This window comes from Podarcis liolepis (genome assembly GCF_965112155.1).
Source record: "Podarcis liolepis genome assembly, chromosome: 14".
NCBI classification, from domain to species: domain Eukaryota; kingdom Metazoa; phylum Chordata; class Lepidosauria; order Squamata; family Lacertidae; genus Podarcis; species Podarcis liolepis.
The window spans coordinates 53111223-53138277 of NC_139569.1; the positions used below are offsets into that span (position 1 = coordinate 53111223).

General features: G+C 44.5%; 1 protein-coding gene across 5 annotated transcripts in view; it reads right to left on the bottom strand.

The window, feature by feature from the left end:
* Positions 1-27055, bottom strand: part of CHRNA7 (cholinergic receptor nicotinic alpha 7 subunit) — a 78218-nt gene that overhangs the window by 21670 nt on the left and 29493 nt on the right. For 3 of the 5 annotated variants that reach the window (XM_083475867.1, XM_083475866.1, XM_083475864.1), the window contains exons 3-4: positions 11285-11329; positions 5809-5918 (exon numbers count right to left, since the gene is read on the bottom strand). In XM_083475867.1, coding sequence (XP_083331993.1) covers positions 5809-5918; positions 11285-11329 — 155 coding nt within the window. Of the gene's footprint in view, positions 1-5808; positions 5919-7801; positions 7918-11284; positions 11330-13531; positions 13745-27055 lie in introns of those variants that run through there. The other 2 variants (XM_083475868.1, XM_083475865.1) reach the window with 2 other exon arrangements.

Sequence of the window (27055 nt, forward strand, 5' to 3'; positions counted from 1 at the left end):
TGTTCGGGTTCCAAAGAACGTTCGAAAACCGGAACACTCACTTGGCGTTTGGGAGCCAAAACGGACAAGTACCAAGGCGTTTGGGATCCAAGGTATGACGGTATTGCACTTGAGCTCAGTCAGTAGAGCATGAGACTCTTACTCTCAGTGTTGTGGGAACAAACCCCATATTGCACAAAAGATTCCTGTGCTGCCATCCCATCAAGTGCCTTTATCTTCCATGAATTTGTCTAATCCCCTTTTAAAGCCAAGTTGTTGATATCCACTAGTACATACTGTGGTGGAAAATTCCATGGTCCAACTATGCACTATGCAAAGAAAGTGCTTCCTTTTGTCTGTTTCATTGGATGACATCCACCCCCCTTTTGAAAGATAAAAACTTATTTCTGCCTACTTTTTCCACACCATGCATGGACACTTCTATCATGTTCCCACTTTCTTGCGTTTTTTCTAAATTAAAAAGCTCCAAATAAAAGAATTATTGTTGATGTAGTTGCTCCAGCATCCTGATAATTTCTTTTGCATTTTATGCAACTTTTCCAGCTCTCTCTCTCTCTCTCTCTCTCTCTCTCTCTCTCTCTCACACACACACACACACACACACACGAGGTTGACCAATGCACAAAGCCCCTGTGGTATTCCTTCAGTTTTCTTTAACTTGGAGAGAAACCAAATTTACAAGGGGGCAAATGATTTCAACAAGATTAATCTAGAACAGAACACCTGCTCTGAACATCTGCTAACCCATCTCACACCTGAAAGGTTTCAGAGGACTCTGATTTCCTCTCCTCCGAAACTTATCTATGCAGAACCCAAGCCATGACCCAAATGCTTAAGCTTAAAACAGCCATTGGACTTGACAGATGGATGTGGTAGGCACAGTGAACCTTAGAGCAGGGTTCATCCCAAATCATTTAACATAAAGCACACTGCAGGGAGAGGTTCTCAGAGTATATCAAAAGCAAAGTGGGTTTGTCAGCTTTGAGAGAAGGAGCATTCAGGAGGGTGACAGAAGACCCATCTTCTCCACACACAGTGAAAGCAATATTACGAGTCAACACCACCTGGAAGAGCAACATTAATCAAGTGGGTGGGTGGAAGGAGAAGGCAGGTGCAGCTGTAGCTGACATACTGGCTATTCTAAGTAGATGGGAAACCCAAAGAAAGATGCTGTTTGAGATGGAGAGAAGCAATGTGGTTTCTTTGTACCCAGCAGGGACGCATTCAATCAACAGACATATGGCAAAGAGAATTGAAACCTCCACAAGGCAGCAGGGTGACCACAGAGTTGTGTTGCACCACAATGGATGAAAAACGGTGGAAGAAAAGCATACTTTTGATGTGGTGCAAAAACAGATGTCCTGATTGTTTTATCCTTTCAGTCTTGGACCTGGGACATGACAGGAGATGGGAAGATAGTGTCAGTTGCTCAGGGCCTTTGGCGTGGTTCCTCAACTGCAGTGTCCAATCAACAGTGCTTCTCGTCTTGGACACAGATCCTAGATAAGATGTGCAGCATCTGCTTCAAAGCCCTGTTGAGCCAACGCGGTGCCAATGCTAGAGGGTTGGGCTTCGATGGGAGAAGGGGATAGATAGAAATGCCCAGTACCAAATTGAAAAGTTTTAGCCGAGGCAGGAAGGAATCCATCCTCCTCTATCTAAAACAGGGATAGCTTATGAACATCATCCCTGACCATCTGCCTTGACAATGGCCATGCTGGCTGGGAATGACAGGATGTTGGAGCATCTGGAGTGTCACTGGTTCCCCAGCCTTGGTATTAACATGGCCTGGGGAACCTGTGGCTCTCCAGATGTTGCAGGACTCAAGGTGCTATACATGGTTCTCCCAGTCCTCATTTAATCCCCATAACAACACTGTGAGGTAAGTTAGGAGGAGAGAGAGTGACCAGCTCAAGGTCCCACCTTGTTCCCAGGGCCCCCACATTCAAATTTGCACTAAGTAGCTTGTTGCCTGACTGCAGCTGAGGTTTTTTTGTGCACCCCACCAAGCTGAAAGGGACTTGTTTCTCTGTTAGAGGGCAAGGGATTGCTGTCCAATCCCCTCACAGCCTAAGATGAAGGATGAATGGGAATCTTAAAGCAGCCTCACCCCCACTGGCACTGTGGCACTTTCGCTTTCACCAAAGGTAGCAAGTAAAATCATATGAAAACTAACAGGGGCTTTTGATCTTCAGCTATTCAAAGCCAGTAATAAATTAAAAAACGGTTCAGTGCAGAACACAGACTCCAGATGAATCAAGGGCTATGCTGCTATGGAAATGTGTTGAATTGCTAAAGAGAAGCAGGGATCCCTTTGATCCTGCAAAAGCTACCCAAGAAGAACTGACATCCCCAAAAAGCTTATATTATTCTATGTTTTTACTCTAGCCAAGGCAGGACCAAAGAAAGCAAATTTTCTGTATCCTCACAAAGGCAGGCTCCAAATTATAATGCAGTTCTGGTAGTTCACCTTTAAGGATGTTAGCCAGGCAGTGTCTGCTCCAGGTTTAGGGTGGTCCTTGTCTTCAGGGACCTCCCTTCCTGAGCAGACTGTAGCTGTAGCTCAGTGGTAAAGCATTTGCTTTGCATGCAAAAAGTCCCTGGAGAGTACAAAGGAACAAAAGAGTGAAAAGCAAGAAGACAAGCGACCTGGGAATATTTAAGCACCCTGTCAAGCTTAATCCCACTCTCAGACATGCAGTCACAAGGCAGGCACTTCTCTCCAGCGCATAAATATCAGTCACTGTGCATGGATACAGTGTCCAGCTTGGCAAGATAAATGAGCATGGACAGCCATGAATGCAGAACATCATTTCCAAAGGGCAATTTGCCAGCTAAACAGCAGGAGATGAGAAGGCAGCTTTGGGGAAGCTATGGCATAAGTTTTTAAATGATGTGCCTCAGATGTTTTTATATATGTGCACACACAGAGGGAGGGAGAGAGCTTTGCCGTTTCTCAGCATTCAGCAAGGAAGTTTGAAAGAGCACAGGGGTTCCATGCTGAGCACCCAACTCTTGCATCCCAATAACTGCACTTCCCATCTACCAGTATTTGCAGAAGCACAGCCTGTACACGGTGGCGGAGAGCACCTGTGGGGGCAGGGCACCCAGCGCGGGGGGGGGGCAGCCACTATGGAACCCCACCGGGATCGCGCTGCCCGGGGCAGTGTGCTCCCCCCATCCCCTCTTCCTCCACCAGTGCCTGTACATGTCACAGGAGCGATCAGTATAGATCTATAGATCTGCTAGGCTTAGAACTGCTGTAGCTGCCCTCCAAGCTGAAGGTTTGCTGCCTCTATAAGGGATTTCCAACTGCCGGGGGGGGGGGGTCACATACATAAGCTAACATAAGTCCGCATGCAGATACTTGCAGATATATGGGTATACAGTGGTACCTTAGGTTACATACGCTTCAGGTTACATACGCTTCAGGTTACATACGCTTCAGGTTACAGACTCTGCTAACCCAGAAATAGTACCTCGGGTTAAGAACTTTGCTTCAGGATGAGAACAGAAATTGTGCTCCGGTGGCGCAGCAGCAGCGGGAGGCCCCATTAGCTAAAGTGGTGCTTCAGGTTAAGAACAGTTTCACATTAAGAATGGACCTCCGGAACGAATTAAGTATGTAACCACTATATGTTTTTCATTTATTTTGTGTTTTCTTTTGTAGTTTTGTAGTTTGTTTTCCACATGCCGTGTGTGTATGTGCTGTAATAATAAGTTAATAAAAAGCATTTACAAAAAAAACAAAAAAGCTACATGAGAATCTATGAAATTTCATGCACATTTCTCTGAACACACACGTTTTTGTCCAACAGATGCATTTTTGCAATCCATTTCCCCCAATATTATTCATTTTTGCACACCAGTGGCACTAGTATACATTTTGTGCATTCTTTCTCCTGAACTACACATCTTTGGTTGTCGAACTGCATCAGAAAATTCAAATGTAAGAATTTTGAACAGCAGTTCCAGTTTCTCTGGACAACCTGTTTATTCAGCTTTCATCCAGAACTGCTTGCATGAAGTTTGCATGGTGGGTAGGCTTTGTCTGGTTGTTCTTGAGAATTCATTGTCATTTGTTTGTAAGGAACTTATACATCCTAATTTGCTTGCAGGTATTTATCTGGGTTCCTGATCATCATTCATTCATCCCACACTTTTCAATGCATTTACTCATCACTTTCAAAACCAAAGTGGATTTGCTGTGCTAGGTTGAAAAAGCACACTTAGGACTCTTCCAGACTTCCACACAGGTCTCGGCTTTAAAACTCCTTGTCCAAGCATTGTTGCTTTTTATCCTGGTGCTTTCCCTGGGAAAGCCCATGTTTTACCACTGAATCAGAGCAAATGGCAACCAGGTTTTCCATAGATTGCTGTTTCCACCAATTTAGTGAGAAAATGAGGGTTTTCCTAGGGAAATCACAGGGATAAAAAATTACCCATACACTCTCTATCTGCCTTCCATGCTGCAGGTATTGGATTTCTTCACAAGCGTACACATCCCTTACATATAATGCTGCTGCTTCTCCCTTCCTGTTTGGTTGATTCCTTTTGAACAGATTATACCCCTCAATTCCTACATTTCAGTCACGAGTCTCATCCCACCAGGTTTCAGCAATGCCTCCAGGTCATATTTGCCATCCTGTAATAAGAGCGCAAATGCTTGTTTCCCATACTATGTGCATTTGTGTAGAGACAACTGAAACCATGAGTTGTTCCCTCCAGCTGCCTCCTTCTTGCAGTTTCCTCCCCTTTAGCAGGTTTCAGCAGCAGCACATCGCTTTCCTGTGCATCAAAGAAGCTATTATTCCCGGTACCAGGTATTCCCCTTTTATCTGTAATACTGTCTCCATCCTCCTCAGGATTTAGTTTAACACTCTCCTGATCAGGTTCACAAGAGTCTTAGCAAACACATTCTTGCCAACCATTGTGAGATACAACCTATATCTTGCCAGAAGTTGTTCCTCATGGAATTGGGACCATGGTCCAAGAAGCCAAATCTTTTCTGACAACATCACCTGGAAGCATGGATAAAGCCAGGAGGCAGCTGCCCCCCCCATCAAGTAAATAAATAAAAATACCGAACTAACTGCTGTCCTTGCTCCTCAGCAAGGTGTCTGAGGTGAAATCGATTTTGAAACTACAGTGACATAGCATGGCTCCTGACAGTCCCACTTCTGCGTGTCACATTCTTCCAGGGATTTGTCTCCTGCATGGAGTGAACGCCCTCCTCCCTAGAGGCATCCCCCCTGCATCTCTGTCCCAAGAGAGTCCACTCTGGTATCGTGATAATTTCTGCATCTTGCCCAGTAGCTCGAAGTGTGGGTAGGAAGACCTCAGGTTGCTGTACTTTCTCTTCCAGCAAGGCAACCAGCTTGCACCTGCTGCAGGTATAGTTTTGCACTTTCGCCAGCAGAAATAGAAACATGGCACAGGTGTGGTAGGTCACTGCAACAGCTCCCTCACCATCCATGTTTCTTGGCCCTGTACACACAGTGAGGCCTCCTTCTCAAAACGCCCTTGCGAATGCCCTTCTTACAAGTCCTGTTTGTGAGCTCCCAGAAGCTGTATTCAGCTCAGTATAACAGAAAGAGATGGTACTTATTACTTGATGCTGCAGATTTGTGCTTAAAGTGTCTTTGATCATGGATTTGAGACTGATTTTATTGTATATTTTTTGTACTCTGTTGCATATTCTATGTCATCAGCTATCCTGTGTTCCTATCTTGGAGTAAGGGCAGGGTATGAAAACTATGTATAACAACAACAACAACAATTCCCACCTTTTGCACCATGTAAGCCTACCTGTTATATAGAAGGATATCCGGCTTCCATATCTGGCCATCAGGAAAACGGACGTTCTTCACTCCAGGATATTCTGACATATTCCACTGTAAATAGTAGTCTGTCCAGTACTGGCAAATTAAGAATAATAAGCAAACACGCACAGGTTAATTTAATTTTCTACTAGCAGTAGCTTGTTCCTTCCAGAGTATGGCAGAGTTAGGACTCAGATGAGTGTCTTGCCTGGAACTCTCAAGAAGTGGCATTTTACTTGCAAAAAAGCCCCAGATTCTACAAACTGTGCATTTAGCAACTGAGGCGGGGGTAGAGGGTTGGGAGAACAACTGAAGGCATTACAATTTCATTTTTAGGTCACCCAGTTGCACACAGCAGCCTGTAAAAGAAATGCCACTCTGCTTGTGCCTTACAGTTTGTGCCATCTCAAGCGTGAAATTGGAATATATATATTAAAGGTCCCACAGAGGAAATAGGAAGCTGCCTCAGATGGTTCATCTAGCTTCTCTCCTGCAGCCTTCCCCAACAAGTGTCATCCAGGGGTTGCTCAGTTACAGTTCCTATCAGCCCCAGTACGACTACTGGTAAGGGATAATGGGAACTGTAGCACGCGGGAAGTGGCTGGCACACCAGCCCCCCACTCATGATGTCAGCCTGATGGGCAGCTGTAGAGAGATGAACCAAACAAACCAGGAGAGGCTAGGCAGGTTGGCCCTGCCAGAGAAGAAGCAATGCTAAGCCAGCTGGAGGATGAAGGTGTGGTGCGTGGCACATTAATAGAAGGACTCAAGCTGGGCGGAGGAGAAAGGATGGAGGTGGAGTGGTAGAATAAGGAAAGAGGAAAGAGCTAGGCTGTTTAGCAAGCCTTGCCACAGTGACTTAGGACACAGCAGGAGAGAAAGGAAAAGCCAGCAGTTCTGGAGCTAACCAGCCCAGTGGTGAGTCAAAGAAGAACATAAGAAGAGCCTTCTAGATCAGACCAATGGCCATCTAGTCCAGCATCCTGTTCTTACAGCGGCTGACCAAATGCCCCAATGGGAAACCCACAGGCAGGATTCAAGTACAAGAGCAGTCTCCCTTCCTGTGGCTTCCAGAACCGGCATTTAGAAGCATTGCTGCCTCCCACTGTGGAAGCAGAGCAGAGCCATCCTGGCTAGTAGCCATCACTAGCCCTCTCCTCTTTGTCTAATCCTCTTTTAAAGCCATCTAGGTTGGTGGACATCACTACTTCCTGTTTAACCATGTTTAACCATGTTAGCTGAAGAAAGCAAGTGGCTTCTTACACACCTGATAGAGGACTTAAGGGGGAAGTGCTTAGCTAAGCAGATCTCAGAAGGGCATCTGAGTGAAGAGCTCACGTGTTGTTTTCTGAAGGAAAGTTAAGTCCTGGGGCTCTGAAGACCCTTGAGATCCCTAGTGGGAGAGTGGAAGCTCTTAACATAGTCTGACTTCATTCAGAGAGCATCAGGTGGAGAAGACTGGTCTACTCTCACCAGCAGTGAATCTCCAACATTTCATACAAGGGTCATTTCCCAGCCTTGTCTGGACCTTTTACACATCAGGCCCTCCCATTGTGGCATGTGATGTCACACATGTGTGAGATGTCACGTGTGTATGCTGGACACCCACAATGATGGATGGAACCTGGTGAGCCTAACCTGAGTTGCTGTGCTCATTAAGCCTGACACTCCTGTGCAGATCCTGTTCTGCTAATAAAGAGTTAACTCCAGTTTGCTTGGTTATTTACTGCTGGCTCACCCTTGTTGCTATAGGAATGTTAAGGATTGTAGGAAAGGATATATTGAATAAATATTATCCTTCCTTCACTCACACTAGTGAGTGATGTAGCAAAGCAAATTCCCCTTAATTTAGCTGGAAGCTAGTTTGCAGATTTGTTTGAATCTCTTAGTTAAGATTATTTCCTGGTGTCCCCTTTGATTCCTCTTAAAAGAATAAAGACACAAGTCTTCCTGAGTAAAATAACAAAAAGTTTACTCACATTTCGGTTCACGATTTGATCCCTGAAAGGCAGGCTTTTCTTAGCAGTTACAGAAACAAAGGCAAGCAAGAGGCCACCTTCCAGCCAGGCAAGAGCACTTGAACAGAGCATGGTGTGGGGCTCATGAGGGGCAGGGCTTGAAGAGAATCCTGTGGGCCAGAAGAGGAGCCTGGCAGGCCACATTCCCGCCCTAAATGTTTGCAAGGCTCCTCCTCCTTTGCATTGTGTTTGTCTTGACTGCAGCCTTGTGAGCTACCAACCTCAACCAACGGGGGACAAAGAAACATGGTGGGCTGAAGATCCTGTACTGATTTGCACTACCCAGCCAGCTTCTGCGCAAGGTTAAGTGGAGATCACCTAAGGCAGGTTCCTATAATTTCACACCAGTGCTCCAATCATTGGTTTTAGCTTCAGAAAGTCACACATTTCCCCCAAATGATTGTTTTGCTCCACGCAATGCATGAAAGCCTCATTCCGGCGAAATTTGACCTCTTCTTTAGCTCCAATCTGCACTATGCTTTTTCCTTTCATTTGTATTGGGCAGTTCTTTTGCAACTCAGTATGCTGTTTACAACCCTGTCAAAGCAGCAAATGACCAAAGCGGTTCTCCTGTGTGTCCTCCAGCTCTACAGATGTCAACTGCTGGAACTCGTCTCCAGTCAGGATGCCCAGTGATTAGCTCTTGTCTCTCCCAGTGCTTGTGACACTGATAAATCTGTCCTTGATTAAACTGCCTGGGTTCTTCTGGGACCAGTTTTTAAAGCTGATGAAAAGTTTTCTTACTTTTATAAATAACTTGTGCCTTTTCCACATCTTCTTTTAAAATGCAATGGCAGCAAAAGACAAACTTCTTTTTTTGTCTCATCAGTATCAATCAGCCAATATGTTTAACTATGCAACACATGGTTAAACCTTGGAACTCACTGCCGTGGGAGGCAGTAATGGCTACCGAGCTAGATGGCTTTGTAACAAAAATAAATATATGAATAAAGGACTTAACCATGTGAGGCTGACATAAAAACCCTGCAGAAGCACTATGCAACAGAACGAAAGATCATTATTTCCCCTCCTCTCACTTTCCCCCCCAATAACGTACAGTATATAACAGTGTCTCATACTGAATGCAAATGAACTGTGAAAAAGACTATGAATTGAAAGTGGAAACACTATAGGTACCCCTTTTTGTTTATTTGTTACAGAGGAAAATCTTTAATAAAAACTATAAAAAGAGGATTAGAGAAATTCATGGAGGAGATGGCTGTCAAAGGCTCCTCTCCAGGATGGCTCTGCTCTGGCTCCACAGCGGAGGCAGAAATGCTTCTGAGAGCCAGTTGCTGGAAAACAAGAGGGGCAGAGAGCCCTTGTCTTCAGATCATGCTTTCCCCCTTTTCTTCCTAATGTAACACTAATGTCTCAACAAATGAAACTGATATGTAGAAAATGTAAATTGACATTGCACATACTTTTGTAAACCAAGAAATCTTTAATAAAAAAATGTTTTTTAAAAAATCCAGCTTGTATACTCATATTTCAAATAATCTAATTCAAAGTAGTGCAAAAGCCTTGTCTTCATTTTTCAATAAATGCTTCCTAGTTTGTTTCAAAAATATTTTGCCACTGTCTTTTTCTGGTTTATTTTTATAAAATGTGTTAATGCTGTCATTGACACAAATTCCCAGTGTTTATCAATCCATTCTATTGATTGGTTGGTTTGTAATCTTCACTTGCTTGCATACAGTAACCTTGATGCTTTCAACATATAAGAGACAAGTTCCTTGTGTCCATTCCTTACAATGCAGTGTTTTTTAAAATCATACATTGATAAAAGTGCTGTGAGTGCCAGCACAAAATGGCTGCCATGGGCAGCAAAAACAGTACTTGGTACTGGGGAGGACTGTAGAAAGAAAGGGGAGGAACCTTGCATATATGTAGCTGGTCTCTTATTAAACTATCAACTTTTTCCCGTTTTTAAAATATACTGGTGTTTCCACCACATATGAAAATAATTCCCATTTTTTTGGCATTTCCAGTTGAATAGTTCTTTATCTTCCGCAGTGTCCCCTGTTCTGCATCCTGTAACACTCCCCTCAAATTGTTTAAAATGGAGTTGTGTAAGTACACTTCATGTCAATTTATAGTAACACCGTTATGTCACTGTGTCCTGCTGCTCAAAGCACCGTGCAACATCTGAAATACAGTCAGCTGTGAGCAAAGAGCTCTTTGATGTAACTGATGGTTGATACTGAAGGTGTTATGTACTGAGCTTGGATCCTAGAACAATAGGTAGGTAAGATCCTAGAAGGCAGCAACTTGATTGGTCTGCAGGAGCTGCCCAATCCGGGTCCAGGAGGAAGTCAATCAGCAACCTGACTGGGCTGCAGGAGGGGAATTGAATCAGCCAATCATGCGGGACCCATTGTGTAAATAATGTATATATAGCCAGAGGTTTTTGGGGGAAACTCATTCACTCACTGATGACCATGAGCTGAAATATAGAGCATGAAATCAACACTCAACTCCAAGTATATTTCAGAAGGAAATGAATGCAGTGAAAAAAGTGGTGGGATGGGGAAAGAGAGTAGAAATTTATGAAGTTAACTTCCAGATTCAGACGAACTCAGGAGTCCTTGTGAGCACTCCTCGCTTTTGATTAAGGGATGTTTGCTCATTTGATGTGTGTACTATCCATGTCAGTGGCAGACCTTGGGGTTTCAAATTTCAGTGGTGCTCTGTACAACACCAACATTTGGCACGCCCCCCCCCCCCCGCCTCTCACCTTCCATTACACATCGTAGTTGTGGCGCCACCAGAGGAAGGTGAAAGTCAATACTGTCCATTTGGGACAACATCTGATAGCTGGCCTACCATAGTATTTGGGATTTCACAGCTGACTTACTGACACACTCAGCATGTCTGACCATATTTGACAGCTGGCATGCAGTAACAGTTAATGTCTGACACTCTCTGATATATATCTTACAATGGAAAAGAATCAATATTTTATTAAATGAATTCATTCACTAAAGCAATCACAAGGAGCAAATATTGGGCTTGTCATGTTCTGTTAGCCTTTAAGGTCTTTTTGCTTTTTTTACTGTAGAACATCTGCTTTGCATGCAGAAGGTCCCAGGTTCAATCCCCAGCATCTCTATGTAGGACTGAGGAAACACTCCTGTCTGGAAAACTGGAAAGCTGCTGCAGGTCAGTGTGGATGATACTGAACTAGATGGACCATTGGTCTGGCTTGATATATAGCAGCCTTCTGGGTCTCTGCAGTTTCACTTTCCATGGTGCCCACATGTTTCTGTTAAAGGGAGGAGCTGTAGCTCCATGATAGAGCCTCTGCTTTGCATGCAGAAGGTCCCAGGTTTAATCCCCAGCATCTCTGGGAAGGATCTGGAGCTAGATCTTGGCATATGAGAACTTCCTAAGTTACTGATAAAATCACCCTCTTAAAGGAAACTTCTAAACTTTAACACTCACCATGTGTAGCCAAATGTTGGTGGTTAAAACTTGGTTCTTTTCATCCTGCCAAAGGAAAGGAACAAATCAATGTTGGTTGTTGTTCTTTTTTTTATTTTTAAAAAGCTGTTATGAAGAGTTATTGAAATAGCTTTCCTCTGCTATGAATCTCAAATAGCTGCCTGCTCAAAACCAAAGGATCCTGCTTGAAAGACATCTAGTTCCTTCATAATACCTTGCATCAAGCACTTTCAGAAATAGGTCACTGACTAATGTGAATTATCATTCTAGTTGATACAGGGCATCAGGCTTATTTATTGCTTATGGGTTATCCTGTGTGACAGCTCAACCAGATCCTCTACAGCAGGGATGGGTTCAGGCTTTTCAGATCAACTCTGGAGTTTTAATAGATCTACTGGAGGTGCAAAAAGCACACAGCTAGAATGAATGAACTGGGTTCCTTTGCGCACATTCTGAACCTAAGTTATTGTCTGCCATGCCAGACCTTAACTGGGGCCACAGTCTTTGTGCACAGAAAGCCCATTCCTGGTTAGCATTCTTCATTTCAGCTGCTTAATTGCAGTGGCAAAAGTCATATCATTGTTAAACAATTTGGAAGTCCAGAAACACTCCTTGATCAACTGTAAAGCACCCAGAGATTCTACTCTGCCTCCTGCCCAACCCTTCTCTGGAGAAGTCATCAGGTGAACTTGGAGACCAGAAGCAGCCAGCAGGGTGCGCTCCGGCTGTTACTGGAGTACAGTTCCCATCATCCTTGACTGTTAGCCATGTTGGCTGAGGCTGCTGCAAGTTGGAGTCCAAAAACATCAGGAGAGTGCCATGTTGACTACCCCTATCCTAGGCTGAGAGTTGCTTTCAGACATTGAACAAATTAGCTCCCCACCAGCTGAATCCACAAAGCCCAGGAGAAATTAGGGATGTTTACATGTGTTAAGTGAAGACATGAGAGGGACTGGAACTCAAACTGGAACGTGTCCAGAGGAGGGCAACCAAAATGGTCAAAGGCCTGGAAACAATGCCTTATGAGGAACGGCTAAGGGAGCTGGGCATGTTTAGCCTGGAGAAGAGGAGGTTAAGGGGTGATATGATAGCCATGTTCAAATATATAAAAGGATGTCACATAGAGGAGGGAGAAAGGTTGTTTTCTGCTGCTCCAGAGAAGCGGACACGGAGCAATGGATCCAAACTACAAGAAAGAAGATTCCACCTAAATATTAGGAAGAACTTCCTGACAGTAAGAGCTGTTTGACAGTGGAATTTGCTGCCAAGGAGTGTGGTGGAGTCTCCTACTTTGGAGGTCTTTAAGCAGAGGCTTGACAACCATATGTCAGGAGTGCTCTGATGGTGTTTCCTGCTTGGCAGGGGGTTGGACTCGATGGCCCTTGTGGTCTCTTCCAACTCTATGATTCTATGATTCTATGATTCTATGATTCTATGACTGGTGGTGCTCACCCATCCTGTACTCTAATGCTGCTGTGTCTACTGGCCACACACCCTTGCCAGGTATACACTTGACATTGCTAAGAAATAAGGATCACTTCCACATGTGTCCACTTATAATTCCACTACATTTCTGTATTAATAAGATTTATAAAAAAAACAACTGCACAATTTATTTAAATAGGTAAATTTCTAAATACATTTTCTCTTAAACTGCACATTTTTTAAAAAAAATGCAGTTTTCATTTTCTTTGCTTCTTCACTGCATCAGAAAAGCTGAATCAGTTCTACTCTAGTCCAGAAGGTGTGGAAAGAGTCAGTTCATAGCAGAATCAGAAGATCAAAATCCTCAAGAACTCTTTATAAAAAGGGGGGGGTCTTAGATGGTGGGAGGGAGACGCTGAAAGATATGTTGATGTATCTCATCCCATGAGATACAAAAAATGTCATAGGAGAACTTTTGGTTCAACTCCAGTCTCACCACCTGCCTCTCAGGACTAGCCCCAAACTAGAATGAGAGCAAACAGGTCATCCTCTGAGGCTTTTGCTGTCACCAGCCCTACATGTGGGGAGACCAAGTGAAAACAGAGGCCTGACAAAAAGAAGAGCTGATCTAGACCCATCATAATTAAGACGGAGAAATCTATGTTACAGAGGAGTGATGGCAACAAGTGAATACCGACTGACCCATCCACAGCTGGGTCCAGCATCTGCCCATGCATACCTATGTATAGCTGGATCTCACCCACCCACCCCGCCCCGCTTAACAATGAATAAAAATACAGAGGTTCCATATGGGCAACAGACCAAGCAAATGAGCCTCTGGATTTGGGTTTGCAGGTCAATTTGGCATCTGTGCCTCACAGCTCAGGTGTCCTCTTGGGTGGATATTTTGTCCACGAAGGTTAACAGCAGCTGTACCCACAGTCCATCTGTCACAAATAAGCACTGCCTTTCAGCCAAATGGTTATTTAAGAACCTTGGTGAAAATAGACTTTCTTTACCACCAGGACTCCCACTGATGCCTGAGGAAAACAATCCATCACTCTTTATCTGTGTTCTGTTTCCTTGAAGGCTTTGTTCATAATGGCTTCCTAAAGGTGTGGCTTGTTACCACAGCGATTCACAACCATACCTGATCCATCTTAATGGCAACATTATTACTTTCCATGCATACAGAAATGTGTGTAATTCATCAGACAAGCAAATGGCTATTGAAGGGAGTAAAAAAATGGAATAAATGAAAACCCTGCTTTCCAAGGGGATGAATCCATTAAGCCTTGAACACCTGCCTGGTTAATGACATCCTCAGAAAAGCTCCACGTTGGCTGCCCAGATGCTTCTGAAACCAATTCAAGGTGCCAGTGCTAACTTTAAAGCAGAATGGGAGGGGGGTGAGCAGCCCTCCAGATGTTCTTGGACTCCAGTTTCCAAGAACATCAGACAATCTGCCAATGGTTGGGGGGGGGGGGAGTTGGCTGGCATTCATCTGTCTTGGGAGACAATGGAAGAGTGTGGCTTTGGGGGTGGAGTCAAACTATTGGAGAGTTACAGAACCTGCTGGGGCTGTAGAGACTGATACGGGAGAGAGATGTTTTCTGGCAGCTGGGGCAGGTGAAGGCATCCGGTTGTGCTGATGCAGTTGTGCTGTGGCATTTCTTCTTTCTGTGCTCCTCCCACTAGTCATTCCATCTCTGGTCACTGCTGTAGATACATGACCTGACTGAGGCACTGCGTCTTCTGCAAGGCATTCCCACGTGGCAGTGTTAATGTTGCCAGCTGTCATATCTCATTTGCAGATTTTTTTTATAATGCAGAGGTGGTCTGTCAATGGGCTTGGTGCCTAAAGCCAGCTCCCCATAGAGCACGTCCTCGAGGATCCTGCCATCTTCCATTCTGTGGACATGAGCAAGCCAGCATAGATGTCACTGAGACAGGAGTGTGAATGTGCTGGGGATGTGGGCTTAGGGGAGCACATCTTGGTTTGAGACTGTGTCAAGATCAGTTGAGAAGGCCCTCCTGGTCATTTCACCATCCTCAAAAGTCTGTGGGTGGCAGTTAAGGACAGGGCATTCTCTGTGGCAGCCCCTAAGCTGTGGAATCTCCTCCTCATTAAGGTGCATCTGGCTACTTCATTGTATTGCTTTGCTCATACGTTCAAGACATACCTCTTTAACCTGGCCTTTGACACCTAGGAGAGATAGAGCAGAGCTGATGTCCTGGACTGGCTGGATGCAGAGGAGTGGGAGGAGGCACCAGGTAGGGACCCCTAGAGGAAGAAGTGGTGGTGGGATGATGATAAGTGGTCAGAGGGAGAAGAAGGAGCAGACTGGGAGGAGGTGTTTGAAGCAGAAGAGGTAACAGGGTTTATGGAGCAGGAAGAGGCTGTGACAGAGAGCAGTTCAGACAAGGCTGGAGAGGAGAATGGCCAAGAAGCAGAGCTGAGACAGCCTGCTGAAGAATCCAGGGAGTCTCCCCCTCCAGCTCCCCTTCCCCCTGCTCTCCCAGAACAGAGATTGGTTGCGCACAGACACAGTTTGTGAATGCTTGGGAAAGACCCTGGAGAGCAGAAGCCTTAGAAAGTGGTGGGAAGGTGGGGACTTCAGTCCTCACCACTGCTTTGTTGAGGCAAGACCTACTGGGAAGAGCTGCTGGGGTCACTAGACCTGTGTTGTTTTGGTTCCTTTGAATAAAGAGCTACCTTCACATACACCATGCTTTTCATTGCTGACCTATACCTGACTCCAGCTCCTGGCAGAAGCAGAGATATAGTGACGGGCAGGGTGGGTGTATTTTTATATTGTTGTCCCCTGCCCTGGAGCCTTGTGCTTGAAGGGCTGGTAAGTAAGTGAAGTGGGACTCAAATAGCTGAAGGAGCACCTCTCACAACGCTAGCCTGCCCATGTCTTCAGATCCACCATAGGGGTTTTGCCCCGTCACTGGGTGAAGTTTGTGATGTGGCCACAAGGGAGAGAGACTTCTCATCCACTGGATAGTGTTTGTGATGTTGGTGCCAGGTCAAAACTCACTTATTTGTCCAGGGTTTGTGCTTAGTCTGACCTGTCTGCCGGCTGCTTGTAGTGTTTTTATTTACAAGAATGCTGCTTTGTTTTAAAATGTGTTATATTGGATTCATTTTGTTTTTCCTTTTCCCCCACGTACTACTTGCCCTCTGGTGGAAACAGGAGAGGAGGGCAGGCAAGGAGGTGAGGACACCATCCCATACCTGCCTGTGGATCAACTCAGAGCTGGCCCTCCTGCTGCTCTTTTCCTTCTCCATTCATGTTCCAAAGAATTAAAAGGTCCTCCATTTTCCCAGGAAGAAGACTTAAGACAACTTATTAGGTTGAAATATAATGAATCAGAGACTCTATCAATCAGCCAAATAACTAAGTACGGGAGGAATCAATGATGACATAAGAGGGAAGCTGGGTTTGTAAGCCAGCTGGTTATTTGCTCCTCAGCCAAGGGTGGGGAAAGTGTCTCCCTGCTGTCCAGGGTTCACCGTGATGTGCAGACCAAGTACCTGCAAGCCTCCACCTGTGGGTGATGACACAGGAGTACCCCTTACTCTACCCATCATGCCTCAGGGGAGCTGTGAATTAAGGGCTCACCTTTCCTCACCTGCTGCACTGAATGCCAAAAAAGGCAAAGAATGCCAAATCAGCACAAACTGAACAGTGTGAAACAGGCAAAAGCAGGAAGTCCCAAGTTCCAATTAGGAGCTCCCCACCCCCATTTCTACTCAGCACCATAAAAGACGGCTAGCCAAAGTCCACACTATAAAGGGAAGGAGGGAGGGCAGTGTAGAAGAGTGGGCAGAGTAGCCTTAAATACCAGACTAGCCTGCACACTCCCACTGGTCTCTCAGGCCCACCTGGTTTCAGGCCCTGTCCCAAAGAAAAAGACCACCTTGAGGTCTCTTTCCCCAAGTGGGGAGGCATGAGGCAAATCCACATGCACCACTGAAATACCCATTCAGCCATGACGCTCATTGCGGTGAGCTTTGGCCCATCACTGCCTCTCTCAGTGTAAGCTACCTCACAGGGTTGTTGTAGGGATTAAATGAGGGAGAGAAGCATGAAAAGCTCCTTGGAGAAAAAGGTGAGAGACAAATAAAATAAATAATACAAGTGTGGAAAGCCATTAACTTTCATTTCTTTCTTCTTCTTCTTTGCCTTTTATCATTCTGTTTTTCAAAGGCTCTCGTCTCTCCCCACCCCAATGCATTTTCTTGTGGGCCCATCCCTTACATGGCTTTAATTTTTAAAATGAAAGATTTGTAGCTTAACCACTGCATTTTAAAAATGACTGTTGTACATTGCTTTGGGGGCTTTGGTCCAGCCAATGACTGGGATATAAATCAAATGACTGTCTGTCTGCCTAACTGAAAGAATGAAGACTCAAGTGCCTGGATTATTGTTTTTTATTCTCTCAGGGAGTTATCCTGAGTTTACATGAGCTCTTAAGAGCCCCATGACTCAAATGTCATGACAAGGCATCAAGAAAAACGGGAGTGGAGAACCATGTACCTTACTCTTGTTCCTGAATCACTAATTTGTACAGTTTGGCAGAGCTCACAACTGAGCATCAGTGATGAAGAAGCAACTCCAGGCAGTTGCTGCTCACTCTCTCATTTGTGCATTTCATGACTTTTAAAATTCGGGATGTGTAAGAGAGCATTCTTGGGCATAATAGCTCCCTCTCAGATTACTGCACCAAAGATTCCCTTCCCTCAAAATGAATCTTCCAGCCCCTTGTTACCCAGACATAAAAATAGCACAGCAGGCCGAAGTGCAACCAATAATGCTGCTGCCTGCCAAACAATGAACAGGATGGGTTCTCCTTTTGCAAAAATATCAGTCTTCATATTGGCAACAAATAAGATGACTATTGAAGGGTGAATAATTCCAATGGGTTCTTGTTGTTGTTGCCAGCGGGAGGGGAGCCCACAGCTGCATACAACATCTTAATGAGCAGAAAGACCACAGTGCCTCAGTGTCAGGGAACTGCCATCAGTGCCGGAGGGAGAGAGAGAGCTCCAGAGGGATCCCAGAGAGCGTCCCGGGATTGGGAGAGGCAGCCCATCTTCTGGGGAAGGGAATCAGCTCAGCTCCAGTGGAGAAGGGGGGCAGATGGGGGAATCTGAGAGGGAGTCACATGACTCCTTGCCTGGGACCAGTGGGGGGAGGAAGGGTCCTCCGCTGCCTACGCCCTCCTTGCGCAGAAGGCTTCCGCGCAGGGAGAGTAGGAGGAGACTGGGCGTGAAAGAACTTCTTTGCCGGAAGAAGTTTAAGAAATGCCCACTGACGGATTCTGCCAGCGATTGAGACAGCCACGGGTAAGTGGCTGTCTGGACAGAAAAGGTGCACTTAGGCAACCCAGCCAGGTGTGGGCATCGGCTTACGCACGAGCAACCCCTTGAACCATTACACTCAGGAAATCATCTTCCAAAGGCCAAACCATGTGTTATCCCTTTGCCATAGAACATCAGCAACAGTTTCAATACCAAAAGAACATGTGAACTGAAATGCAGCCATCCTTTGAAATTTGCATTTCTCTGAATTGCAATTCTCCTGCCACATAATGTGTGCAAAAAATACTTCCCTGCAAAGGTAGATAAATGCTCAAATAATCTTCTTTGGAAAGGTTCTGATGAAGAACAAGATGAGTCAATTAAAGACTTTGTGAGGAAACAGAATGTGGAGTTCAATACAAGGTGACACAGGAAAGGGAGGGATCTGCCATACAGGACTAGCTCCTCATGCTACAGATTCTACAGATACAACTTCTATAAAAAATGGCCTGTAGTGAACACATACTGCAGCACACACACACCATGCTGGTGTCAAAATGGCTGTTCTGTTGTGGTTTGGCAATCTATTGTGGATGCTTTATTCAGAATTCCCTGCAGGCACACATAGTAAACAAGGAGGTGGGTGAAGCTAAAAACGTAGGATAAATTGCTTTGTGTAATGAAGTATTCATTCAGAATAACACAGTGAATTTATAAGCTCAAGAACAGGTCTCACTTCATGTATCACCCACCAATCTACCTGCAAGGCAGAGTTGCAAATACCCAGGTGACACCATTAGAAAAAAGTATATGGTACAGATAGGGATGGAATGTTCTAAACATCTTGATGTGGGCTAATCTGCACATTTCATTGGAGATGTGTTAAAGCTCAGTGGTTGAAAATCTGCTTGGCATGCAGAAGGTCCCAGGTTCAATCCCTGGAATCTCCAGATGGGGAAATAATCTCTGTGTGAAATTGTGGAGAGCCGCCATATAGATAATAATGGACTAAGGGGTCTAACTCAATAAAAAGCAGCCTCCAACATCAGCTGGACTCATTTGGTTATGTTAAAATCTACATTTCTTAAAATGAACAATTACAGTTGTTGGATCACATATCAGGCACATGCAATGTATACATATAGGGCACTGTTTGTGTTTTGTGCAATATACAAATTCTGTACATAGTTCAATATATACATTACTATTTTTCTAGGAAAAAACGAGGTGGCGGAGTGCCTCCCTCATTCTCTTAGAATGGCAATGGCACCCACCTGAGAGGTGCTGGAACTGAGTTCTGGTGAGTTCCAGCTAGAAAAAAGCCCTGAATATAAACTCACTGGTTTTTGTATTCCCAACCACAATAACTTCAACTCTAACTCTCCTCCCACCCAGTCCCAGGCCACATCTACTGATCATCACCAGGCTGAGCTGACAAAGACCTCATCCTGAAACCTTAGCGCATGGATGGGGAACCTGTAGCCCTTCAGATGATACTGGACTCCAGCTTCCATTATCCTAGACGATCAGCTATGCTGCCTGGACCTGATGGAGGTTATAGTCCAAATGCCTGAATAGCTCAGTTGGTAGAGCATAGGCCTCTTAATCTCTCAGGATCATGGGTTTGAGCTCCAGTTAGGGCAAAAGATTCCTGCATTGTAGGGATCCCTTCCAACTCTATGATTGTATGAAATTTGGAAGGCATCCTGCTGCTTCCCCCTGGCCAAGAGTGGATTGAAGGACATTTTCCTCCATCCCTATCAAACAGACAGGAAGTAGCAATGAGTCTACATCATCAGTCAGAAGTCTCAAGTGGCAAATATAATTTCAGGACCACTGACTGAGGCTAACATGCAATTGAACAAAGAGCCAAGAGCAGGGGGAGCTAATGTGGTCTGTCCAGATGTTTTTGAACTACAACTCTCATAATACCTGATCATTTGCCATGCTGGTTGGGGACGATGAGAGTTCTAGTCCAGCAACATTGGGAGATGCTACATTGGCTACCCCTGGCCTAGAGTATAGCTCCAGAATTGATCAGAACCCTACTGAAAGTTTAAATAGTAATGCACAGGGCAAGGGGGTGATCTTGGCCCTGCATTTCTGGAGAAGAACCATCATTTGAGGGGGAAACACTTGGAACTTGTAGCCCTCCAGATTTTATTAGACACCAGCTCCCATCATGCCTGGCCATTGGCTATGCTGTCTGGAGCTGATGGGTGTTGGAGCCTAAGAACATTCCTGGCTCTCAAAGCAGACAAATGTGTGCAAGATGGATTCAGAGCTCTGGTTCAGTTTGAGGAAGCTTCTTTATGACTTCTTGGCTCCCTGCTCTTATTTGTTTGTTTGCCCATAGGATGAAAACTGTCGTCTTTGGCTAATGCATGCCATAAATCAAGGAAGAAGAATTATGGATGCAAGGGAACTGCTGTGAAATTATCAGTGAACCCATTTAGCTGATGAGAGCAGCTTTTAATTTACTCTGCTTTTATTTTCTGCTTTCTTCCAGCCCTTCCAGAAGCAATGCTAACCCTTTCTCCTCCATCAGTCATTGACCAAGTAATGACCCTCCAACTTTCAGGTTAAATTGTTGCACAGTTAATTGCAGTAATAGGTTAAGACCAAATAATTAATGAAGGGATGTTCATTGTGGCCAGTCAGGCATGGGAGGCCATAAATTCTGTCTAACAGAGTTGAGTGCCAGCATTCTTGCATGGACAATAAAATGAACTCTGGGCAGGAAAGAGGTGTTTAAGCATTAAACAGTGTGGCCTTTTCCAGCGAAATTCTCATACATTGCTACTTCATCCTTCACTTAAATCAGAATAAAATGAACAGGGGAGGGGTTTCTATATTTCTGAGCAATAAATAAAAGCATCTTGCTAATATTTGCTTTTTGAGGGGTAATTAAATTCAAGGTTTGGAATTGAAAACAAAACTGCAAATATGGTAGTGCCATTATAAAAATCATTGGTACACATTGGTATAGTGTAGAGTTGAAAAAGTTTCAGAAGAGGGCAAGCTCAGTGATCGAGGCAATGGAGCAACTTCCCATTGAGGAAAGGCTGCAGCAGTGGGAACTTTTCAGTTGAAAGAGAAGCAAGTGAGAGCTGAAATAAGAGAAGTTATAAAATTATTAATTGCATGGAGAAGGTGGATGGAGAAAAGTTTTTCTCCCTTGTTCAGAACACTAGAACACACGGCCATCCAATGAAGCTAAATGCTGGAAGATTCGGAACAGATAAAAGAAACATAGCACATAGATAAACTATGGAACTCACACCTACAGGAGGCACTGATGGCCAACAACTTGAGAGGCTTTGAAAGAGGACTGGGCAAATTCATAGAGGATAAGGCTGTCTATAGCTAGGAGTCACAATGGCTCAGCCTCAATGGTCAGAAGCTCTAATGCGTCTGAATGTCTGGAATCCATGGAGGGGAAAGTGCTCTTGTGGTCAAGTCCTGCTTGCGGGTTTCCCACAGGCATCTGGTTGGCCATTGTGAGAACAGGGTGCTGGTCCAGATAGGTCATTGGCCTGATCCTGCAGATTCTTATGTTCTTAAGTCTCACTGATTTCAATGGCGGGGGGAGAGAGAAGCTGTGCATTTGTTTAAGGCTGCAGTTCTATGCACTCTTACCCAGGAGCAAGTCCTATTGAGCGCAGTAGACCTATGTAGTATTGCATTTTGACTCTCTCCCTCCAGAATCAGGTGTCCTAATCTGGTCAGATTATATATATATATATATATATAGAGAGAGAGAGAGAGAGAGAGAGAGAGAGCTTTTTTTAAAAAAAAAAAAAACACCTTAAGGTGGTCTGATAATGAATGGCCAAAATGAGGCTGCAGTCACACCCAAAATGCTACAAGCAGAAGATAAAATGATTAAGGCAACAGCACCACTTAAAAGGATCAGTGGAATTAAATTGATCAAAAGCAGATTATTAGATTCATAGAATCACAGTATCATACAATTGTATATTTGGAAGGGGTCCCTAAGGATCATCTAGTCCAACCTGTGTAGTGCAGGAATCTCAACTAGATTATACATGACAGATGCCACCCAACCTCCACTTACCGTATCTCCTCACAGTCTCCTTTTTTCCAGGCTAAACACACCCAGCTCCTTCAACTGTTCTTCATAAGGCTTGGTTTCCAGACCCTTAATCAACTTGGTGGTCTTGCTCTGGGCACATTCCAGCTTCTCAATATCCTTCTTAAATACTGGACACAGTATTCCAGGTGTGGTTGATCCAACAAGCAACACACGCCCTTAGGAAATGGGGTGAGCACAACTTCCATGTGGCAAGCGTGGCTGTTCTCTGAAATGGGTAAGCAAACAGGAACTGCTTCTGGAAGGCTGGGCGTGAGGTCTCTGTTTATGCCTGTGCTGGTATCCCTGTGTTTCAGGCATTACTTTTGGACAGAGTTTTTCTTCCCCAAAAACCTATGTCATATCACCTTCCATTTGTTTAGCACATTTAAAGAAAGCTTCCCTTCTCTATTTCATTTTCTAAAATATGTTTTTATTGATTTTCCAATATTGTTCCAATATCAGCCTCATTATAACAGTACCAATTTTATCCAATTGATGCAATTATTAATGCCAATTAGTCCAATATAAAATTATATAATTTAATCAAACTGGCCTCCCTGCATGCTAGATTTGTTTACAGTTGTACTTCAGGTTAAGTACTTAATTCATTCCGGAGGTCCGTTCTTAACCTGAAACTGTTCTTAACCTGAAGCACCACTTTAGCTAATGGGGCCTCCTGCTGCCGCTGCGCCGCCGGAGCACAATTTTTGTTCTCATCCTGAAGCAAAGTTCTTAACCTGAAGCACTATTTCTGGGTTGTACCACTGTACTTATTATGCATTTTTGTGGGGTTCCAAAATCTTAATTTTCATTCCATTCCATTCAGATATAATAATCCTTTCTATAACAGCTGCAATCTTGTGATTTCATTCATGTTGGTATAATAGGTAATTTATAAAGTTTCAGGTGAGGAACTCTAAATGTAATCCTTATTCTTTTCTGTGTGTGACAGTTCCCCCCCCCCCTTGATGTTTTCCCGTCCATTGTGTTATATTCTTCATTCCTACAACTGTTGATGGTTCCCGTCATGCCTCGGGAAAAGCAGTTATCTCGCAGTTTCCAAAAGTCACTGCATCACTTCGTCCCATGATTTGGCTTCTAATAAACAAGCCATCTTCGCCATATTTCCAACATAGGAAGAATGGTCTGAATTCAGATTGCAAATAGTTAATCCAAAAGCTTCTATTCCTGCAGCTGATAGACACATTTCTTGCTTACTGCTGATTTATGGCCAATTGTCCTTATCTCAAACACATTCCTTTGTGGATAATGGAGGTTAGGGAGGACCTTGCTCCATATTTTCAAAGTGTAGTGTCCCCCCCTCTTCCCTCTCAGTTCCTTTCTCTCACACACATAGTTCCAGTTTTGTTAAATTCCATATTATATTCCAATTTCTCCCTTCCTCACTTGTATAGATATTTTTTAAAAGAACTTGTATTCAAGGGAGAGTTGCTGTATCATAAATGTAGAGAAAATCTTTGATATAAGCAAACTGTAGGCTCCCCTCCTCCCATCGTCTCGTTCACTGAATGAAAACCCCTCTCAATCCAAACTTTTTTAATCCTTGTGGCTTGGTTCATTTTTGCAGTTTATTATCTCACTGTCTCTAGCACATACCTGTAAAGGTAAAGGTAAAGGGACCCCTGACTGTTAAGTCCAGTCGCAGACGACTTTGGGGTTGCAGCACTCATCTCACTTTATTGGCCAAGGGAGCCGGCGTACAGCTTCCGGGTCATGTGGCCAGCATGACTAAGCTGCTTCCGGCGAACCAGAGCAGTGTACGGAAACGCCATTTACCTTCCCGCCGGAGCGGTACCTATTTATCAACTTGCACTTTGACGTTTTTTCAAACTGCTAGGTTGGCAGGAGCAGGGACCGAATAATGGGAGCTCACCCGTTGTGGGGATTTGAACTGCCAACCTTCTGATCGGCAAGCCCTAGGCTCTGTGGTTTAGACCACAGCGCCCAATTAAAAAAACCCAATTATCAGAATAACCTGTGCTTCCAAGAATGGGATCGAGGGGTCACGGCAGCCAGAGTGCTCCATGCACTCAGTGCCTTTGCCTGCCTTCACATTCCATAGGGGAGCAAGCGAGTGCCAGACCACCAGGCAAACTACAGGTGAGAACCAGGTTCCTCTTCCAACCAAAGAGGAATTCAGAAAATGCAATTCCCCCATCATTTTCTGATTATCGCCATCTGTCTCTCTCCACAGTGTTGGAAGAGGCACCCATCCCCTGGTGCACAGGAAATAGGAAGCCTTCCCTTCTCTATTTTGTAACACTTGGAAAAGTGCTCTGACAAGAATGGATGTTGGCTTTAAGACTGACATAATGGCTAACCAATCAGTGTTATGCATAGCCCTGCTCTGAGAAGAAGAGGTAGCTTCACAGTTGATACAAGGACCAGCCAGATAGCACTGTGAACAGCCCACATAATAATTGACACAAGGACTAGCCAATTAGCACTGAGCAGAGTCCAACTCTGAGAATGAGGCAAGGTAGCATCAACCAATCAGCACTGTACCAATTTAGCTTCCACTGACTGGAAAATCAGGTCCTTCCTCAGCTTGTTTGTGTGCTCTTTGAGTCCTAGTGGAGGGTGGGGGACAAGGCAAGCCGCTCAGGTTCCTATTTTGATTCAGTATAACAAGGATGGAGAACCTGTAGCCCTGCAGTGCCCACCCAGTATGACCAATGGTCAACGTAATGGCAATTGTAGTCCAGCACTATCTGGAGAGCCAAAGGTTCCCCATCTCACTACCTTCACTACCACACTGACTTGGTTAATGTCCATCTTTAGCCACCCTATATCATATAAACCTGCTTCCTGGATGGGTGTAATGAAAATAAAATACCACTCTGAGCTCAGTAGGGTTAGATGTAAATGCACCAATAAATAACCATAGGCTTCTTAGCGGGAGCCTTCTAGCCTCCAAAACAACATCCCATAATGAGAGCAGTGTGAGATGTTTCATTTGAGTATTAAGAAAATGGCAGGCTGCCAATGGTACAGTGGCTCTGTCTCACCTCATATAGAGAGCTACTGTTACTTACTTGAATGTTATCATGCTTAAAACCAGGAGGTTAATCAGTTATTCTCAGCATCTTTAGATATAAAATGTTCATTTATTGGTTCCTGGTGGAGGTTCCTCTGGCTCATGAGTAGGCAAACTAAGGCCCAGGGGCTGGATCTGGCCCAATCGCCTTCTAAATCCAGCCCACGGGTGGTCTGGGAATCAGCATGTTTTTGTTAGGGGACATTCGGCACAGAAACATGTGTGTATACCTTTAAGAAGTTTCTAGGATTAATTGGCTGCAGCTGGCCATTGCTATAAAAGAAAAAAGCTGAGTTTTGTAGCCTGCCTGCAGGAATAACACCCACCAGAGTTTGTGTTTATTGTTTTGTAATAAAGTCTTCACTTTAGTTTGGGTTTTTACACCTATGTCTCCTGGAGTCACTCTGTCCTCTGCCACCGGCTGGAAATCCCCCTGCAACAGGTTATGGGCCCAGTACCCAGTCCTGAGTGGGCAGAGACAGAGAGTGAAAAGAACCCAGAGACTGGAAGCAACTTAGCATTTCTCAAGCAGCTGGCTGTGTGAAGGCATCAGCAGGGAGTGTCTGTTTGAGACCAGGAGCTGAACATTTCTTCAAGCCACGTGTGAGTAAGCTGAAAGCTGGGTGGAACCATAGCTGGACTTGGAACTGGAGCTCAAGGGGGAGCTTCCTATTTTCCAGTAGAGAAACTGGGAGAGTCCAATTATATGTCATGCAGTTTACAGATGCAGGCGTTTTTAAAGAAAGAACAATGTTGGACTGTTATTGTTAACCCTCCTGTAAAAGAGGAGGATGAAGAAATAGATGAAGCAGACCAAAGGCTGGAGGACAAAGCCTATGCCAATTTAATTTTGAGTTTAGAGAAGTCTCAGTTATCTCATGTGCGAGACCTTGAAACAGCAAGTGAGATTTGGCAAGCACTGAGAGCGATACCCATTAGAGACACTGCTGGCAGCAAAATTACTCTAATGAGAGCTCTGTACCGAGCCTGTCTAAGTGAGGGTGAATGTGTTCAAAGAATGTGTGATTTATTTTCACAGTTAAATGAACTTGGGGAACATTTTTATGAACAGAGAAAGGTTTACATTGTGCTGTCTTCACTTCCTGAGTCATGGGACAATTTAGTGATGACTCTGGAGGCAATTCCAGAAAGCCAGTTAACAATGCATTTCTTAACTGGGCTTTTGCTTGATGAGGAGGAAAGACGCCATGAGAGGAAGGCCACAACCCCTCACCGTAACTCCAGAAATGGGAGGCAGTCCAGTAAAAGATATGCAACTGATGAGGAGCGGCAACCTAAAGAGGTTGTAGACCACAGAGAGGAAGCAGCTTTCACAGTCAGAAGATGCTATTGTTGTGGGTCAACCAAGCATTTAGTACGTCAGTGCACTGTGTCTGTGGGAGAAAACACAAGAAAAGGGCGGCCTGCGTTTGCTGGGAAGCGAGGAAACAGGAAGAGTCGAGTCCAGTATGTTTCTGCAGCAGTTCGAGGCACCAGTCACGACGTTGGACAAGACTGGATTTTAGACTCAGCAGCGACAAACATTTTTGTTAAGTCTGCACAAACCCGTGTAGAAAAGCAGCCTTGTAAATCTGTAAATGTAGTACTAGCTGATGGAACAGTGCATGAGTTCAGCTGGAAAGGGTAGTGTGAATATCAACTGTTTAAGCACCAAGTTTACCAATGTTTTATGTGTACCAAGTTTAGAAAATAATTTGCTTTCAGTTACAAGTCTTGTTAAGCAGGGATTTAAAGTAACCTTCTCTGGTTCAGGCTGTAAAATAGAGAAAGCTGGGAAAGTGGTTACAGCGTCACTACAAAATGGTTTGTTTGTTTTGAAAGACCAGCTAGTAAGTGAGTCTGGGGCATGTGTTAAAGCGT